This window comes from Excalfactoria chinensis, chromosome 2, assembly GCF_039878825.1.
Source record: "Excalfactoria chinensis isolate bCotChi1 chromosome 2, bCotChi1.hap2, whole genome shotgun sequence".
Taxonomy (NCBI): Eukaryota; Metazoa; Chordata; class Aves; order Galliformes; family Phasianidae; genus Excalfactoria; species Excalfactoria chinensis.
In genome coordinates, this window is record NC_092826.1 from 2,054,451 (window position 1) to 2,074,328 (window position 19,878).

General features: G+C 43.4%; 1 protein-coding gene across 1 annotated transcript in view; it reads right to left on the reverse strand.

The window, feature by feature from the left end:
• Positions 1-19,878, reverse strand: part of ADGRB1 (adhesion G protein-coupled receptor B1) — a 271,119-nt gene that overhangs the window by 57,846 nt on the left and 193,395 nt on the right. The window contains exons 19-20 of the mRNA XM_072327390.1: positions 6,197-6,300; positions 4,952-5,047 (exon numbers count right to left, since the gene is read on the reverse strand). Coding sequence (XP_072183491.1) covers positions 4,952-5,047; positions 6,197-6,300 — 200 coding nt within the window. The remainder of the gene's footprint in view (positions 1-4,951; positions 5,048-6,196; positions 6,301-19,878) is intronic.

Consider the following 19,878-nt stretch of genomic DNA (forward strand, 5'->3'; position numbering starts at 1 on the left):
AAGTGCCCTGCCTGAATACGAGATGAGTAAAGGCTAGAAACTGATGTCTATAAACATTAGAAACAGATCTATTAACCAGACAGCTCATCCCTGTAGGCTAATGCAGGATTATTTTGTATATTCCAGTACATCAACTATTTATACTAAGAATTCAATTTCATTAATTAATTTCAGCAAGAGTGTGTCAGTCACACTCCGGCTGCAGAGTCTGCATTTCTGACTGGTAGGACACAATCAGTTTACTGCATATCTGTATTGAGCCAAGAATGAATCTGTGCTTTAGATCTATTGGAGGCTGTGCAACTTGGATTTTAACTGTTCTGCGAGTTTTCCCTCTTGACAAATATGAATGTTGAGAATATGCTTTTCTGGATAAAAAATAAAGTCACCGACGAAAAGCAGACTCACTTTACATCAGCTTTGTTAGAAAACTGGTTTAGAAGTAGTTCTTTCTCGAAACACACCTCAACCCCATAACACACTTCAAACTTTAGGTTTCAAACTCAGCTAGAAACTGGATTTGCTGCAAGTAAAACAAACCTGGGGTTAATCCTTGTCCAGTTTGATCCCAGATTTTGCTGTTTTACTTGTTTCAAATACAATAATAAGGACCATTTGAATCCTACTTCTATTTGTAGGGTATTAAGCCAGCAATCAACTGTTGCTTTGATCGTATGAAGTAAAATATGTATCAAATCTATAGCCAGCAGCTTGTGGGAGACAGAAAGGGAGATGTGGACTCAGTGTTGGTAGGAATGGGGATGTGCTAAGTCTGTGTAGGAACACTGTGACATTAATGCTCATTTAGAAATTTTCCCCTGGTAAAAAAAGAAGCAAAAAATGAGTTGAGTGTAAATATAGTCTGAATATCAGAGTAAGGGGTCAATAAACAGCTCTTTTCACGTTTTCCCCCCCCTGAAAAGCCTTTTCTTCCTCCATGCTTCCTGTTACCTATCAGAAGTTCCTCTTCCCCAGATCCCTGAGCCTCCAAAAAATGAAGTGTGAGTTGGCACCTTGTAGAGTAAGAATATCAGAATAATTTAGCTTGGAAAAAAAAACAACCCTCTGGAGTTGCCAATTCAATCCTCTGCCCAAAGCAGAGCTGACTTCCAAGTCCTGTCATGTTTTTCAGGGCCTTGTCCAATCAAATTACAAAAACATTGAAGAACGGGAAATGTCATAACCTCTTCTGAGTGATTTGTTTCAGTCTTCAGCCTCTCTTATGGTGAAGAGTCATTTTTTCTTCTGTCCAGTTGGAATTTTTCATGATGCAATTGTTGGTCCTTGCTCCTAAATCCTTCACTGTATCTATACGTTTTATGACTCCTTTTTTTCCATGACTCCTCCTGAACAGACATATTTTCTTCAATCTAGCCAAGGTTTCCTTGTTCCCTATGCCTCTCCTTGAGCATTATGTTCTCTAGCTCCTTAAACTGAACTCAATTCAGCTTGTTGAGATCTCTCCCATATTGTGAGGTACTGTGGAAATGCTATTCCAGATGTGGCCTCAAGGGAGTCAAGTAAAGGGGAATAACAATTTCCTTTGACCTGTTGGTCAAGCCTCCAGATTCTCCAGCTGCATGTAGTTGCTCTGTTGCAGGTGCAGAAGTGTTCACTTGTCTTTGGTGTACGATTTCTCCAGCCTATATCTCCAAGCTTTTTATTGCTCGTCTCCAGCATATGAATCAGTCTTTTCATATTGGTATAGTCATCCAAGAACTTGCCTTTTTCCCCATCATCCAGGCTGTTAATGAAGATATTAAATGATACTGGTCCTGGAACCAATCACTGAAAGATACTGCTAATAACCAGCTGCTGGTTAGGCTTCAAATCTTTAACCATTACCCAAAGCCTGCATGAACTTCAGCCAGCTTTTAACCTGCCTTAGCACATTAATACAGTCAAAATTCACTAGTTTATTTACTAGGGTTCTACAGGAGCCTATGTCAAAGGCCTCGGTAATGACAAAATATATAATGCCCACTGCTCTTCACTGTCCAAGCTACCAGTCATCCCATCACAGGAGGAAAACAGGTCTGTCAAGTACATTCTGTCCCTGAGAAAGATGCACTGTCTATTCCGAATCACTCTTTTGTCCACCATTTTGCTCAGAGAAAGTCTTTATAACTATCTTCTCTTTAATCTTTCCAGAGTCTGTGAATAGACTGAACAGCAAGTAGTTCTCCAGATCCAACTCCTTGCCTTTTTTAAAGATGAGTATAACACTTCTACAAACCACCTTGAACCTGCCTAGATGAGAGATACTGGCACCACTGTACAGCAAGCTCTGTCTCAACATGCTCCATGCATCCCATTTGAAGCCATGGGCATGCAAATATCCATTTTACATAGTTCTCAGTTTTCTCTTTGTTGGTGATAGATAGTGACTTTTTTCCCCAGTTTCTGCTCCAAGATTCTGTGACCTGAGTCCAGGGAAGCAAATGTTGGCAGTAGAGCAATATGAAGAAGGCAGTGATTAATTACCCTGATTTTCTCCACGTCCTTCTCCATCAGAACAAGTGTCACATTCAGCATTTCCTTGGGTCATCCTTTAGTGCCGTCATACTTACAGAAACCCTTCTTCTTTATCAAAGCACGCTGCGCACAGACACCAAAGCTTGGGAAACCTCTCACTACAAATGCAGGGAGCTTCTGCACTGGCCTGGGTCTTGTGGGATGTGGGGAAGCCCAAGGCAGATGGAGAACGTGGGAAAACTCTGCAGTTTGTCTCTCTGTATCCATTCCGCTCCCTTCTTCTCTGCAAACACTGAGCCAACTTTGCTTTCTTGTGGTGCTCATACACATCCTTCTTCTCCACGCAATCTTACTCATTCCTGCTGCCTCCCACCAGGACCACAGAGTGCCTCAGCGTCCCCAGCAAAAAGCAGAACTCTTGGGTTTAAAGTAAGCATTAAAAGCCACTTGAGAGCTCACCGACAACCACTAAATCAATCTTCAGCCTCTACGGACAGGGAATGAAAAAAGCTTACGCTGGTATCTCTCAGCAATACAGCATTCATTCAGCTGCTGCCATGCCCTACATGCTGATGGGCTGGTGGAAGAGCTATTCGATAGCAAGCATTGATCTCCATGCTATGGAAAGGTCACTCTGACTCCGGAGGCTGTTGAACTGCAGTTGGGTTCAGGGATGGAAAATGCATCGGGCTGCTTCTGAAACGCCATGCTGTCAAGGAGTGGCACGGACCAAAGTGAAAAGAAATACAGCTTTAACTCGTTCAATCCGTTCTGACCTATGAGCAATTCTGTTTGTCCCCAGTTTTTCATTTTCAAGTCAGCTTTCAAGCAATAAGATCTTTTTTTATTATTATTATTTGTTTTCTGAATACCTCTGTTTTCCATACAGGTGATGGAAAACATAGCCCACACACACGGTTTCCAGCTGCGACCTAGGACAACCATAACCAGAGATAACAAGGTCGCTCCACTTCTATGGCCCAATGTGTCACCGACCTCTCTGCTGAGGCTGCTAATAAGGCCAGAGATGCACCATCTGTAGCAGAGTTTTTGCAGCCATCTGTCTACTGGGAGCTGGAGCGAGTCCACCAACAGGCCACCAACAGCCGTCAAACAGAAACAATGTCCAGCATGAAGTGAGACCGTGCCAAGTTGGCTGCTTCTGAAGCGATCACTTGCATCACAAGAAACTCATGCTGGTCATGCCGATGGCTGAGTAGGTGCCACAAAGAACCGACCATTATTGGAGGTTTTGAATGGAATAAAACCATTTCCTCTCTGATACGCAGCCCAAAGTTGGGCCTACCTCCTTTTTACTCTGCCTCTTGTTCTTCACCATGTTCCTTTCCCCTTTTTATCTCTTTTGCCTTTCTATCCTTTCTGCTTCCCATGTATAAACAAATCCTAGTTGGGCAAAATTCTGGGAAGGATTCCAGATTGTCAGCCTCAGTGAGCCTATTCATCAGAAGAGGATCGCACTCAAGCTGAGTCTATGTATACATGCTCCAGATGCCTTTGTCCAGAGGCCTGAATGAGAAATTTCACAGCCAGACCTCCCTAAAACAGCTGAGCTCTGGTGGATGTGCTCCACAGAAGACCAAGCACATAGATAGGGCAAACGGAGTTTCTCCCCTGCTCAAAAAATTCACTTCGATATGGATCCTGTGTTTTAGCAACAACAGCTGGAATAATACTGCTGGATCCCCTTGTGAGCATTCCTCCAGCTGCTGTCTGATAAACTGTATAACATCTACGGACAAAACGAAGTGGAAGCCAGGAGATAATGTTGAATATGATGTTCCTGAGACCATTATTAGAACAGCACATTCATGTCCAGCAGCTATGCCTAAAATAAAAAGGACACACAGAGTGCTCAGGGCTCAGCCACGGGAATGCTGTGAAGTTCAGAAAACATGAAAACATGATCTACAGATAAGAAATGAAACAAACTCAGCGCACCAAAGAGAAATTCTAGAGATCACTTGATCATGCTTTACAAATATTTACACAGAGAGACTTAGGATAGAGAGCCCTTTAATCAAGATATATCTGGTCTCAGGATCACTTGGAAATGCATGTCCATCCCTTGCTAAATCAGAAATGCCCATTCAAGCCTTCCATAGACATGTCCCCCCATTCATACTGAACTTGATCATTTTGGGCATAGGTATAGTAACACAAAGGCTGCAATTAGAAATTAAAAAGGGTATATTTTAAACAGGGCAGACAATTAACTTTACTGTCCTCAATGACAGTAAATATTGAGGGGCATGCTCCTGGAAGAAAACATATTGCGTTACTCCAAATGACTCCGTCATGCTCCAAACTGATTCAACCTCATGTCTGAACTTAAGTTTCAGATCCTGCACTTATTTCTGATAGGAAAGAGAGGGTGAGACTCCAACACTTGCTCTTCACTCCTCTCTCCTAACTTTCCACTTGATCCTGACACCAGTGACACCAGTAAGTCACCTACCAGCGCTGCCCAGTGCTGCCCAGCCTGAGGAAAAGCAGGAGAGGACAAGGACTTGAGCAGATCCAATGATACCCCAGGCACGGAAAAACCTGAGTTCTAGATAAACGTTATTATGATCAGTCTTCAGCTCAGAGCACTCACCATAATTAACTAGCCACTATGCACTGTCACAGTATCAACAAAAGGTGCATTTTCTTTTTGCTCATTTTTAACTCTCTTGTCTCTTTCCGCTAATAAAGGGTAGAAAATATTATCTCAATTCACAAATCTAAAATGAATTTACCTTTTCCTTCCTACTAAGAAGAGTCAGTTGACAAAGTGAGAATCTTGCACTGATCTCTTCTCACAAACGGTCATGAACAATATACTCCTTGTAGCCATTCTTTTTCAATTTCATGGTCATTCACCTGGTTCTGATTTCCCTCTTCTGCTTATCTAATCATGAAGCTCTCAGCATGTCTGACACATGTTTAGGAAAGGCATGGGTCTCCATAGTGTAAACTCAGATCTTGTGGAATGCCATGAATCCCATGCACATCTTGGGTTCTCAGACTTGCAGCAGTCCACCAACATGTATCTTACATGGATGTGGGCCAGTGTGGACTTTTGTTTAATACAACTCTCCTATAAAGTCACTCCAACCCCTACAAAGGGGCAATTTAAGGTTGCATCTGACCTCCATATAGGTGTACAGGAGCTCTTTGAAATGGGATGTACCAAGGAATCTCATATGCATCTGAAGCCAAAGGCTGAACAAAACTAAGGGACTGGAAAATGATTTAGCCCATGAGATGTGCCATCCTTGAGCTCCTGAAAAGTACTGTTACTACTTCAGGCCAGATGTTTTCATAGTGGATCAAGGATGTTCTGATGTTATCAAAGACCCAGCCCAGAATACCTTGAACTAACTTGCTTGCCAGGAGGCAGTGCACATCCACCTCTCTGCAAACAAGGTTTCCTGGGGTATATAAAGGCATAGAAAGCAGCACACGCAGCTTTTGAAAACAGAACAATGAGACTACATGAGGTCATAGTACTAATTTCACTGTACTAATTTCTCTGGCACTAAAAGGAAAGAGTAATGCCAACTAAGCCACCATGATGACTTTTTACACGACCCACTCATTACAAAGTAGTTCTTCCTCAGGCAACAGACACCCAAAATGGGACAGCAAAACCTCCAGGATCCATGCAGATCAAGAGACAGTTACTTTCCCCAAGTAGAGAAGAGAATGAAAGCCATACCTCCAAACAGAGACATAAATGATAATCAACAGCAAAAGTGTCAGCGAAGATACTCCACAGCCTACAATTAACGTGACAGAAGGGACCAGCACCTTTTCCATGTTCTGAAAAAGAGAAAGTAAGACATTAAATAAAAAAAAAAAAAAAAAAAAAAAAGATGCTCAGCAAATGCTACCAGCTCAATTTCATGGCAAGGACTTTCCTCCTAATCATCTGACTGTACATCAGCTCACTCGACCTTTATATCACACTACCCATGCAGATAAAGAAAGAGTTACTTCAGGTTGACCCTGTCTTTCTTTGGACTTCATTCTGCTCCCACACACACCAAGTGTTAAGTTTGGGGTTAAAAATTTGATATTCACAGTGAGGTGCGTAAAAGGCACAGGTTGCAAGAGGAGATCAGACCCTTCACATCCAGTGTGGAACTTCAAAGATAATTAATGAGGAAACAGCAGAAAGCTCTGCCTACACTAGAACGATTACAAATGAGCTCTTCTGGGAATGGCTGCTGCTGAAGCTTGGAGGATGAAAAGAAGGTGAAAATCTTCCACCGACTACAAACATCCATCTGGCAAGGGAGGAGCTGAAGCAAGCAAAAGAAAAATAAGATGTATATACCCCCCAGGGAGCAGCATCTAGTCATACCATACATCACTTCACCACTCTTATGCTACTTGACAAGGCATTGCTTCATATGCAGGGATTCTTATGGAAAATGCTGGCATGTAATGGTTCTCTTTTGCTGTTTCAACACAAGAGATCTGCCACTCTCCACACCTTGCAACACCGAGAACAAACACACTCCTAATCTAGTTCTCTGCATTACCTGGGACTAACTCTGTAATCAGCTAGTATCTGCCAGACTAACATCACTAAACTCCCCCTGTTCTTAGGGTTTCTTTCCCACTTGTTTCCCTCTGCTGCAGGCTTTTTATTCAGCATGTTTCTCCTTTCCACGTCAGTGATCTCTGCTGGTGGGAGGACGGAGAAGCAGAGACCCCACTATGCAGCAGAGTCACCAGAGCCCCTCTATTTAAAGTGATTAAGCAGCACGCAAAGGTGTGGGAGCACAGTCAAGGTTGTCATTAGATTGGCGCAGTACCAATACCTATTGCTGCAGCTATGGAGGTGAGATGGTTTCTGACATACCAAGGGCTTAGGGTAGGGAAAAAAATAATAATAATAATCAAAAAAGAAAAATCAATTACGCATGAATTTGGGAATGGAACAGGCAGTCCTCTGAGGACTTGTCCAGACTATTTTGTTGGCAGGCATGAGGCTGCTCAACCTGAACCTCCAATCAGCAGGACATCATGAAGCAGAGGTTACTGCAGCTCTGTTCCAGGCTACTGAGCCTTCTGCAAAGCGAAATATATTAGGCAAGGCTCGGTGCTGTGCTTATATGGAGTCTGGCCAACTTAACACATGGGCAAAGCAAATATATCCGTCGACTGAAGGTGTACGGTTAGATTTACTCCACAGTGCCCATTGTGAAGAAGAGATGAACCTTCCCAACATGCTGTTATCTGAGTTGAACTATCCCAGCAGTTTAGAGGGCTTGGAAAGGTCATCCTTACTTGCATATTTAAACCAAAAGCACCTCTCACATTTTGAATCCCAAGGGGGGAATTAAAAAGGAACAAAACTTTCACCATAGCACTGCCATGAACCCCACAGGGGCTATTGGGAAGGCTGGCACAAGAGCTTAAGGGATCTAAGACAAAATGTAGCAATGAATTCAAAGGCTTGAATACCCAACTGGGTTTTGTACACCCAAAGGAGTACAGGCAGCTTGTGGGATTTTAACTCAGAGCTGACTGGATACAGATTAGTTGCAGACTGGAAGCCAAACTGAATTGCAGTGTGATGCTAACTCTGCAACGTTTCCTCCCTGCTCATCCTATTAACTCTGGCATGTCAGTATCTTAACGTGACTGTACCGCTTCATCGAGTTTCCCTCATGAAATAGGAGGCTTGGGATTCTCTGAATCTAACACCATGCATCCTATGTGAATCCATACATACCAACGTTCTGGATGCTGAACCTAATTCAGATTGCTGAAATTGTGGGACTGGATTTCAAGCAGTGACTCAGTCCTTTGAACTATGAGCAATTTTGTATAAACACGGAACAACATGGCAATGAGCCTCATCAACCCATCCATCAAGGTGCTGTTCTGCATCTTCCCCCACCTTCCTGAAATACTTGCAGAAAAGGCTTCAGTTCACACATTGATTCTTCCTCTTAACCTCTATGAAGACTTGGAACACTGAGACTTTTAACACCAACTCATGTGATTCTATTCACACTATGAGAATTTACTCCTTCCAAATACTTGTGGAAGGTTAGAAGCTGTTCGGGGGGGAAGTGGGTAAACACAAAGCAAGAAATTTCAATGAAAATATTAACATTTCAGATTGCCTCTCATTAAAAAAAAAATAAATTAATTAAAAAAAAAATTGGAATTGGACATGTTCCATATGCTCTGAGTGCTGAAATATTGTTTCCTACTCATTATAAATTGATATGTGGAGGGGAATCTTCTTCTGCGAACAGAAGTTTCTGATTTAGTTAGGATTTGGAAAAGAGATGCAATCTCTGGCATAAAATTACATCTTCTCCCTTTGCCATCTTTGCTTTGCTTGCTCCCCACAGAACCCAGACTACCCAACCTCAGAAACGAATGGTTGTGATAAACCGGGGAGCACAAGCTCCTCAGAAGTGGCCTGGTTTGTGTTCTCTCATTCCAGTCTCACTCTCAACCCTCTTTTCTCTCCATGCTCCTCGCTTCCGGCAATATGAGTTCACATCACACAAACAGTGGCCCGGGATGAGCATTGATTGTGACATTTGATTTAAGTAGGTCTTGTTTCGCTGACTTTTCATGGGTAACTGGCTAAAAGTCGGGGAGGAACTCCATTAAAGCAAAAATAAATAAATAAATCAAGACGTGCGACTCACGCCATCTGACCGCGACATGAGAAACTGAGTTTGGACTTGAATGGATGAGTAGAGTTTCAGCCAGCATTCAAAACACAATAACCTAAATTCCCCTCGCTTCCACATCCTCTCTGACCCCTTCATCCATCCAGTTCTGTTGGTATATTGAGAGTGGATAACTATAAAAACGCTGGCTGTAGTAAGAGCAGAAGGACACTTCTTTGGGAATAAGACATCCTAAAGTCTTAGGCCTGTATAGCATAGGATTCCGCTTTCTTTTTTCATTTCTAAGATTTCTCTGTCCTCTTCGTCTTCCTTTCCACCTCCTACACTTCTTCCCTTTGGCAAATGAAGCATCATTTGTTTTATTTCTTCTGATTAATTAAACCCCCTGACAGAAGGTGGTTGGATGTTGTGGGATCTGAGGCTGGCGAGGAAAATTTCCTTGGAGGAAGGAGAGGGGAAAAAGAAAAACTGGTTTAAAAAGAAATAGTAATACCAACAGAATGACATCAAGGTGGTCTTAAAGTGAGAGACAAAGTCTTACAGGAGTTTCCCAGCATCACAGCTGAGGAACAAAGTCATTGCTTGCAAAGGACAGATTCAGGGGGTCTACCTGCTGGGACAGAAGATGGTCCCAAATGGCCCAGCCCTACCTCTTTCACCTCCCCATGTCTGCTGATGGATGGCATTTGGAAGCATCTCACAATGCAGATGAGACTGTTCTCCTATGGAACTGGAAAATAAACCTTTGCCTGGGCTGAGTAGGAACAGAGTCTCAAGTCCCACGACTCTGTCAGCAAACATGACAAAGGAGGAGAAAAGCAATCAATGACATCAGCTAGGATGGAAATAACGAGTGCTACCGCCTGGGGCTGTTTGCTGTCCTGCCACTGCATCACTCTGCCTAACAGGGCAGAAGGACACTCCTTCTTCACAATTTCGCTTTGCTTCCTTCTTCCTTCTATTTCCTCCTCTTCCTTTCTCACTCCCTTTATTTCCCCTCTACTTTTTCTTCCTTTCTCCCTTAATATGATGATTTTTCCATGACTACTTTCCTGCCTTTTCTCTTTTCACTCTTAATGCTTCTCTCTGGCTCTCCTCCCTCTGCATTCTTTACATGTCTTTCTCTCCTCCCCTTAGTTCCTGCACAGCACTGTGAAAAGTGACTGCATTTGAGCTGTGTTTGTTCCATTACCCTGCTCTGGCTCCAGGGTCAAACAGGCTCCAATTAGAACAAAGTAAAAAACAGTATTCCTTAATGCCACGCAGTTTGCCTGAGACCTTACAAGCAAACTGTTCTTTTTGCTTTCCCCATCTTTGATACGAAGAAAGGCTGAACAAACTCTCTATAGGTATGACTGCCTACTAATAAAGTCACTGATTAAATCATTTATTTTTCTCCCAGTTTAAATGCAGACATTTGGAACTGAAGGCGCTATGCTTTGTTTTTATGAATGCGTTTGCAATTCAGAATGGTTGCCTTGAGTCTGACTTCTAGCATATTTGAAATTAAAGATTCATGATAATAGAGAACTGCAGAAGTACTGGTTGCAAGGGACATCTGGAGGATTCTAACACAACCGGTGGTTTGGAGCAAGACTATCACCAAGCCTTAGGTAAGGCAGGTCATGGCAATGTATAGGTGAGTCTTAAAGACCCCATATGCTTCTGGTGACTATTGCAAGACCACATTATTCTGCCTGTGAAAATGTTTTCCTAACATCCCACATAAATTTACCAAGCTATTGTTTGCCATTCTGGCCCTATTATGTCATCATACACAAGCGAGAGGAAATTGATTTTATCATTTTTTTCAGCTGTCAATCTAATACCTGTAGGCTGTGGTTATCTTCCTCTCTGTAATACCAAGTCCAGCACCCCCCTACCTTTCCTCACAAGTCATAAGCAGTAGGGATCATATTACTCTTCTGAAAAAGAAGTAGACCAAATGGACATGCTTTACTCCAAGAACTGATCAGAAACCATTTTTGTGCTACTAGACAAAAGGGTTTTCACAATTCTTGAGCAGTTTTTAAAGCCACATCCTGTTGGTTTTGTTGCTGGTTGGACAATTCTTTTCAAAGCAAAGAGCTATCAAAGAGTTGTTAAAATTGCTAGGAAATAATGCTTTTACCAGTACTCATGAAAGCTACAGTTTTCTGAACACAGTGGTTTATGTCACTGCTGTAAGAAAACAACCTAAGAGGAATGAATGAATGGTGGATGTGCTTGACATCCATGAAAAAAATACTGAAAATATTTTTATGCCTATTTACTTGGTTAGATTCTGGGTTTCTCATTCAGGGTCAGGCTTTTTGTGTTACCTTGGTGGCATACAGGTAGCAAAGACAGGTGTAAATCTATGATCAAGATTTGAATGTGATGGATCTACATCTCCAGCTACCACCTATCAGCCAAGTATTGTTCATACTCCAACTCCCTGTCCCCAAGGGCAGCAATCCAGGTTATTCTTCCAGGGTAATACGCAGTATTTCCATCTTCAGCCTTCATCTGAATAAGAACAAGGCTCTGGATACAGTTCAGCTCATAGTGCTGTTGCTGATGCATATATCCACCTCCAAGGACTCTTCAGAACCAAAAGGAGTAAAGCATTGCCCTTGCCTGTTCATACCCCAACCCATAGCACACGAAGGTGTTGTTCATATGCCACACTGCTCACAGAGTGCTCAATGAAAGTAGCATGGGCACCCAGCTATCCAATTGCAGGGGTCCATGCCAGCTGGTGAGGCCCATGGTGAAATTACAGATATAGAAGGCTCTGGTTTCATCTCCAGGAAGATGTACTTCTTTCACTAGTCACTGTGGGTCTTCTCTGTCCCACAGACATTTCAGTTTGTGTTACCAGAGGAGAAATTTCCACTTGTGTCATACACACTAATACAAATTCTTCTAGGGATGGGAGAGAGGAAAAGCAGGACCCCAAAATACAGGCAGTATGAAGGATTTAGTGAAGGCAAGACTGGGATCACACTGAAAAGAGATTTTTTGGTGGGTCAGAATTATCAGCAGCCTTACAGCGTTCACTCAGAGCAGAGGAGCACTGAGAAGGCACTAAAGTATCTTCCAACCTCTGAGAAGAGCTTTGAGATCCCTGCAGGAAAATCCCTCAGTGGTGTCATTAACAAATAATTTCCTTGCAAATTCTTTTCCAACATTTTCCCCAGCTCAGCCCTATGTCATTGTGAGAGAAGTTCAGCGGATTAGTACCTCATTTTGCTCCCTTCATATCATAACTACCATCTTCTCGTGTCAAAGCTAATAGGTGCTCATTATTGGGAATGTATTTGTGGAACGGAGGGCTCCTTTTATGTAATTTGGCCAGTCTCAGAGGCAATTTTGTGTAATTGCAGTACACCAAAATCACCCAGAGAGATACCTTAACGTGTTACTATTTATTAACAACTGCTAGCTCTTCACTCAGTACTGAGTCTGCTCTCAAGATACAACATGGCAATCTGCATTTAGTAAACAGCCTTGACAAAGCTCTCAGGGCAGAGGAGTGGTCACATAACCGCTCGTTAATAGGAACTGTCAGGATAATTTCCATCAGTCTTGTGGAGAATTACGGGAGTTAACAGCGCGCATTATCTACCTGCCAGTCATCAGCACAGCAATCAGCTTGCTGCTGCTGTTTCAACTACCAGAATGCATTCCCAAGTCCAGAATGTGAAGTCCTGATATCAAGGAGGGCTGGATTGTGCCTGTATTAATACTAAGGGAGTATTCTCCTCCTGCCCAGACATCTGTTCTTAAGCGTTCCTCACTCCTGGAGGTGTTCAAGGTCAGGTTGAATGCAGACCTTGGCATCCTGCTCTGGTGGTTGGCAATCGTGCCAATGGCAGGGGAGCTGAAATTAGATGATCTTTGAGGTCCCTTCCAACCCAAACCATTCTGTGATTCTATGACTCTTAGACACAAGGAATATACTCTTTGACATGAGGATAGTGAGGTGGTGAGGCACTTGGAACATGTGGCCTAGAGAAACTGTGGATGTCCCATCCCTCAAGTGTTCAAGGCCAGGATGGATGGGGCTTGAGCAGCAAAAGCCAGCAAGATGCCCCGGTCCATGGCAGGGGAGGTACAATCTTATAATCTTTGAAGGTCCCTTTCTACCCAAACCATCCTACATTTCTATGATTTTCACTAAATAGCCCATTACAATTATTTAAAACACCTAGTTTTATTCCTTCGTCACTCTTTTCCCACAGCAAAACTATTGAAACCACCATTTAATGAGCCTCTGCTGAATTTCAGCATCCCTCTGCAAGCCACAGACTGGGAACCAGCATGCTGAGCTTGGGGACAACCAGCAAAGAGCATGGGGTCTATTCCCAGTTTGTGAGCAGGTCAACTGTATACGCATAGCTCCATTATATAGGCCAATCTTTTCAACGTCCACTCAAACGATTTGCTTCAGACTGAAAACACAGCCCTTAACTTCTCAGGGGCTTATTTTAAACCCTGTAAATGGAAGAGAATAATAGCACACCCCCTCTCTCTTCCAGAGCTTAATTCAGCTTGGATTTTTGATATGTGTAAATGCCTTCAGGGGTTCCTGGAGCTACATCAGGACAAGCAAATACAACCATCTCTCTCTCTGCTGTGCAATATTAACACGGGGAGGTATGAAGAAGAGAGAGTGTTTTTCGTTTAACTGTTTGTTAACTAGCCAGAGTGCCTGTTTTTTAAATCTTTGTTTTTATGCATACAGTAAGACTTGTTCTGTTTCAGCCTCTCCCTTTAAAGCTTGTTTTACATGTTGGAAGAGAAAATAGAACTACTTTTCACAAACACATACACATGATAAACGCTGATAATAACCAAATACCTTTATGGGCACGCTCTCTTCTGAGAGGAGGCAGATAGAACTTCATTCAGAGTACGCAATCATCAAATGCCCTGCAGTAAGCGGCAAAACCCTATCATCTTGTTATATCTGTAATTGAAAATAAGATGGTCCAGGATGCATCTGGCCCATGTTACCTTGGAACAAAGTGATATGGCATAGTTAATGCTCATACAAGCTCAAGGTTCTAAGCAGGAGGGTCTTATCCATACTACCTTGTGGAATGTCCACAGACCACTGCATTCTTGGACCATCTGTGGGCATTGCTGGAACAGGCCAAGAAATAGTAATAGCAATTACGCAGTGGAGGCAATTAAAGGGCAGTGATAGATCCTTTGTTCTGTACTTTGATACTATTAATACTACCATTATTACTAGTATTATTTTAGATTATGGACACATGATCAGTGTCGAAAGATATTAAAAATGAGCCTCCTACACTGCTTCTCTGTAGTCTGGATTGTTCCTTCTCTGTACTACACAGAGGACAGTCAGTTCAAAGTCGATAAATGATTTACAATGCCTATCCATGCATTGCTCATCTCGTTCTGCTTCTACTACTGTGTCCTCAGCTCGACTAACTTCAGAGCAGTAGAGTGCAGCCCCTCGCAGGGAAACGTGTAAGATTTACACACGTTAAACAAAAAAGAAAAAAATTTAAAAAAAAAAGAAAGGGAAAAAAAAATAATACTATGGCAGACTAGGAATTGAAAATGAGGGGGGAATCCAGACTGTGTTTATCCTGTTTTAAGCCGTATTTTGGTTCCGTGCCAGGTGACAGCATTTCACCAAATTATTCCATAACAACCCGCTGTTTGTTTTACTCCATCAGTATCGTGCTGGTGAGTAATGCCAGACCGGCAGTTTTCCCTACAGAACAGGCAATACTTCTCCTCCCTAACTTGGCCCTGGAGGGAAAAACATCAGGGGAATATCTGATAGCAGGCAGAAACAAGGAATCTAGAAGATCTAAGGGAGTGCCATGGATCTGCATTAGGGGAGGTCAGGTTGGGTATTAGCAAAAGATTCTTCATGGAGAGGGTGGTGGGCATGGAACAGGCTCCCCAGGGTGGTGATCACAGCCTCAAGATGCTAGAACTCAAATAGCATTTGGACAACGTGCTTGAACATAAGAGTTTGGGTGGTCCTGTGTAGAGCCAGGACTTGGACTCAATGATCCCTGTGTGTCCTTTACCAACTTATGAGTCTGTGTCTCTACGATAAGACTTCTGCCAGGCATGATCCTATGGAGAACAAACTCCTGCCATCCTCTTCCTCCTTTAGCACTATTGCCCGTTAAAAGCCAGTTTTTAAGGGAAAGCTTCATCCAAATCACGAGCCATAAGCACTTCTGCAAAGATTTCACAAGACATCCTTAAAACAACTTAATTAATTCCCTTTAATTATTGTAGTTGTGATTCCTTTCCTGTAAAGACCAGGGAGGAGCTTCCCATTTCTCACTGCTCAATCACTGAAGATGTCTGCACTGATAATGGTTCCTGATTCAAACTAAGGGTGAACCAAAAATCTTGAAGTCAAAGATTTTCCTGGAGACATTCAAGGTCAGGCTGGATGGGGCCCTGAGTAACTTGATCTGGCTGTACGTGTCCCTGTTCTTTGCAGGGGAGTTGGACTAGGTAGACTTCAGAGGTCCCTTCCAACTCAAACGATTCTATGATTCCACATTTCCAAGCCATTATCAGTCTTCCAAGTCTTTTGGGAGCATGTTGACTGGAATTTGCCTCTGAAAACAATATGAAGGGATCTCGTCTGTTTAGCAGATGATGTGATTTGTGGGCATCACACAGATGCTGTGTGCTGTTATGATGACAGTGACAGCTTTCTCATAGATGCAATCTGAAGAGCCTGTGAGATCAAGCATGTTTTCACCCACCCAGCATAACACACAGATGATTACTGAGGAGCTATTGGTACTGGTTCCCTTTACATGGGACACTGATGCCAAAGCAGCACACTAGGAGTCAGCTTTCATCCTGATGCTCATCTCATTCACAACTAAGTGACTGGGAAGTAACCACCTCCGGATTTACAACTGTGCCCATTTGGTATAAGCAAGACCAAAACTGGCTCCAGTAGTAAGAAATTCCCTGTCCAGGGAAGGGCTGATACTATGACCACATTTAAAAAAGCAAAAAGAACAATTTGTCATGAACAATGAAAGCACTGTCTTATGCTTATGGGAAAAGTATAGTGACATTTTGCTTTCACAGATTTATTGCATGTATTCTATACATCCTTCTGGTTGGTAGGGCAGGTAGCTAGACAGTATTCAACCTACATAGTTTCAGAGGACCATTATCACACACAACATCACGATGACTTTCTGTTTAGACAGTCTTAACTTTCAGGAGTTTTCAAGCTCACATACTCATAATTAAGAATCTGACAGTGGCTTTCCATGCATATTGACCATTTTCACATAAAGATTGCCTTTACTATCAAAATATTGCCAATAAATTTGTCCGCACGGCTATCCATACAGAGGAACAGTAATCAGGCACAAACGTTTTGGAAACAGATTCAATTCTGGTTTAAATGAGTAGCCATCTGTTGCAAAAAAATATCATAGTAATGACTTAACATCCACATCTCATTGCATGGCAGTTCAAGGGCAACCTAAGCCTTTAGGCAGAACACAACAGGAATCAGTGGTGAAGGAGCTTGTCAGAACTACCCAAAAAAGGCTTTTCCAGGCAAAAGCACCGTGGAGCACAATAGAGACAGGTGCAGAATGCTTGACAGTTCAACCCTCTCCCACTTCAAACACAACCTGCTTAGTCCTTAGAGGGCTTTGAAAAGGAAGATAATCCCATTTAGCACTAATGTGCTGACTCCCACCCTTAATGAGCCAATGAAACTATCTCCATCACCCACACCTTACCATTTTCAAACAAGGAGCTTTGTGCTGTCTCCCACATTACACTCTGCAGTGGGAGAAGCTCTTGCCCTCCCCTTCAAAAAGCTCACCTGGAAAGCTATCCAGTGCTCTTTCTTTAAACCTCCTCTATATAAGCCAAGTTGGTGCAATGCATACGATGGCAGATGTGCCAAGTCTTGCTGCTATGACTAAAGCCATCGCACTGTTTACATGTGCCCCCACACCCGCCTGTATCCATGTGTTGCTTTTCCTCCTGCATTTCAGCTGGAAGCTATTTTGGACCTGGTTTTGCTCTTCTGGCCCATTCAGCACTGAGCAGATTGCTCAGTCATGCAAATCACACGTTGTAACTAAGCCTCCTAAGCGACTTGGTGGTCCAAATCACATGTGATAAATGTACACTAACAGTGGAACAAGAGTTACAGGTGGATACAATCAGCAGGCAAGCTGGATGTACTCTGTCCAATTTCGGATGCGCTCTGTGATTTTCCCAAACACATGCCCTAACCCACCATCCCAAATGCATGCTCTAACTCACCCAACTCATTTCTCCACACTCCAGCAATGTGTCACACCTCAGCAAGCAGCAGACAAAGAAGAGACCTGGTTTACAGGCAGAAGGGCAGGGAAAAGACCTAACAAGCTCATCTCACTGATTCACTTGCCCCAAAGCCATACGAACCATTCCCAGCTCATCTCTGCTGATGGAGGCTTGCCTATTCTCCACACCCAGGAGGTTTTCCCTTGAGCCTAAATTAAACCTTTCTCGCTGCAATTCAAGTCCAATCCTCAGCAGAAACAGAAAGCAGATTACTCCCTTTCCTCAGCTCCTTTCTATCCATTTGAAGGCTATTATCCTCTTACCCCTCGGCATTTTCACCTTGAGAAACAACACAAACCCACTCACAGAACTCACCCCTGCTTGTTGCCATTGGTGCAGAGGGTACTGTGCCAGGTGTGGATGACACATTGCCCCTTCTCACGTACACAGACACACACAATCACTCCCACACTAGTACACCGTACCAGTCCTGAGCACAGAGCATCGCAGAGAGACACTGCTTAGCCCACTTTGCCCACATTTCTGGTCCCAGATGATTCAAATCATTGCAGGCTGAGACTGAGAGCTGCTTTTTGAACCCCTAGCAAAGGGGAAAGTGGGAATGGGGAAAACTCGGGTATCCTGGCTTAAATCTACATCTCTTTTAATGGAGCAGTAAGCCATGGCTGGGTAATAGGGCAGCTGTCACGCTTGCTAAGCTGCCTTCGTGGCAACAAGCCATTAACCACTGAAGGTTCAAAATGAGAACCAAACCCCTCGGGGAGCACCTGGACAAGCAGTGCCCCAGATGCAGCCAGGGAGATTTTAATTTCAGCTGAAGCCAAGGGACTAACCTCAGCTATGCTCTGCTCCTGGGGTCACCTGGTTAATGCCAGAGCTCTTCTCAGCTGAACACTGAAGGGTGAATTAGGCTCGGTATTACTCACGCTGTAGCAGTGAATCCCACAGTGTTTTAAGCTCACAGCCACTTGATCATGCTCCTCTCTCCCACGTCCCCTTCAGATGAAGAGACAGAGGGTGATGCAGCATTTGCCTGCAGAAGAGTCGCTGCCAGGGCTGTGCGGAGCTCTCTGGCTTATGGAGAGCTGCAGCAATCCCACCTCCTGGAATTTCCAGCAAAAGAAGCCCCGAGCGAATCCACAAGCGTGGAGTACAAAAAAACAACTCAGCAGTCAAAAGCTGTCAGATGTTAATATTGACTGAACTGCTCGTTGGATCGACAGACAGCCGAATCCGCAGACAGCTGAAGGAGGTGGGATGTGGGGATGACTGCTTAATATGCTGAGCCAAATCCTCCTATTATTACTTTGTGTGCTACCTGCCTTCTTTTAATATATTCCGCTGTTGTCTCTCCTAGAAGCTCAGCACTGAGAGGGATTTCCTACAACCTTTGTCTCTGTCGCTTTACTTGCATTTGTTCACACACTGACCACTTATTCGTGCAGTCCTCAGTTATACATGTACAGCACATAGTAATCTCCATCCACATCTCACACCAAAAGAGCAGAGCCAGCATTACTCTGCATACTGGCACCTGCAGCAGCGTACAGGCTCTATCAGTATTCCTCTTTCTCTCAAAGCCCATCAAAAATCATTGACTCCATATCCTCTCCAAACTCAACGAGGGTTTGCCCAAATTCTTCCTGCAATGCATGCTGATGGGACATCGAGTCAGCAGTGACAAACCAAACACAGCAGGTGACTATCAGAAAAGTGATGTTGTGAGATCACAAATCAGCCCTTCTGTTAGGAGGTCACACTTAAAAAATAATTCAGTTCTTGTTGTTACAGTGCTGGGTTGGCCAATGGGCCACCAACAGGCATCACATGTCTTCTCTATTTTCCTAATTGTATTATGAGAGAGTGGGAGGAGAAAACCCAGCTGGTTCATGCTCCATCCACTCCATGCTAACAACGCTTGGACAAACTCAGGGGGATTGTACCATATTTAGTAAATAGAGCATCCTTGCTGAGCAAGAGAAAGAGCAGCATGGAGCTTATGATTTGCAGAATCACAGCTTGCTCCCAGTGGCTGCCACAGACTGGGGAAGGACCCTGGATAAACATAGCAGCACTTGCACCATCAGCTTCCCCAGTGTCAGCACAAAGCTCTCCTGGGAGGGATGGCAGTCCCAGCTGGATCTCCCCTCATCATGTTAACCTCTCATTATTTCAATACCAGGAAATTTCAGGAAATATTTCCAGTTTAAGGGCTCTGTTAAGAAGAGGCACAATCAGCTGAGATGCTCCACAGGCAGCGGGGCAAGGTGACAAGGTGCCAATAGCACAAATGTGTGATTTGGACCTCAGAAATCCAAATGCTCACAGTGCTGCCCTGGCACAGCTCTTGTTAACTGAGCAAGCGGAGGTTCCTAATGCTCTGCTGGGGAAATGACAGCACTTGGAC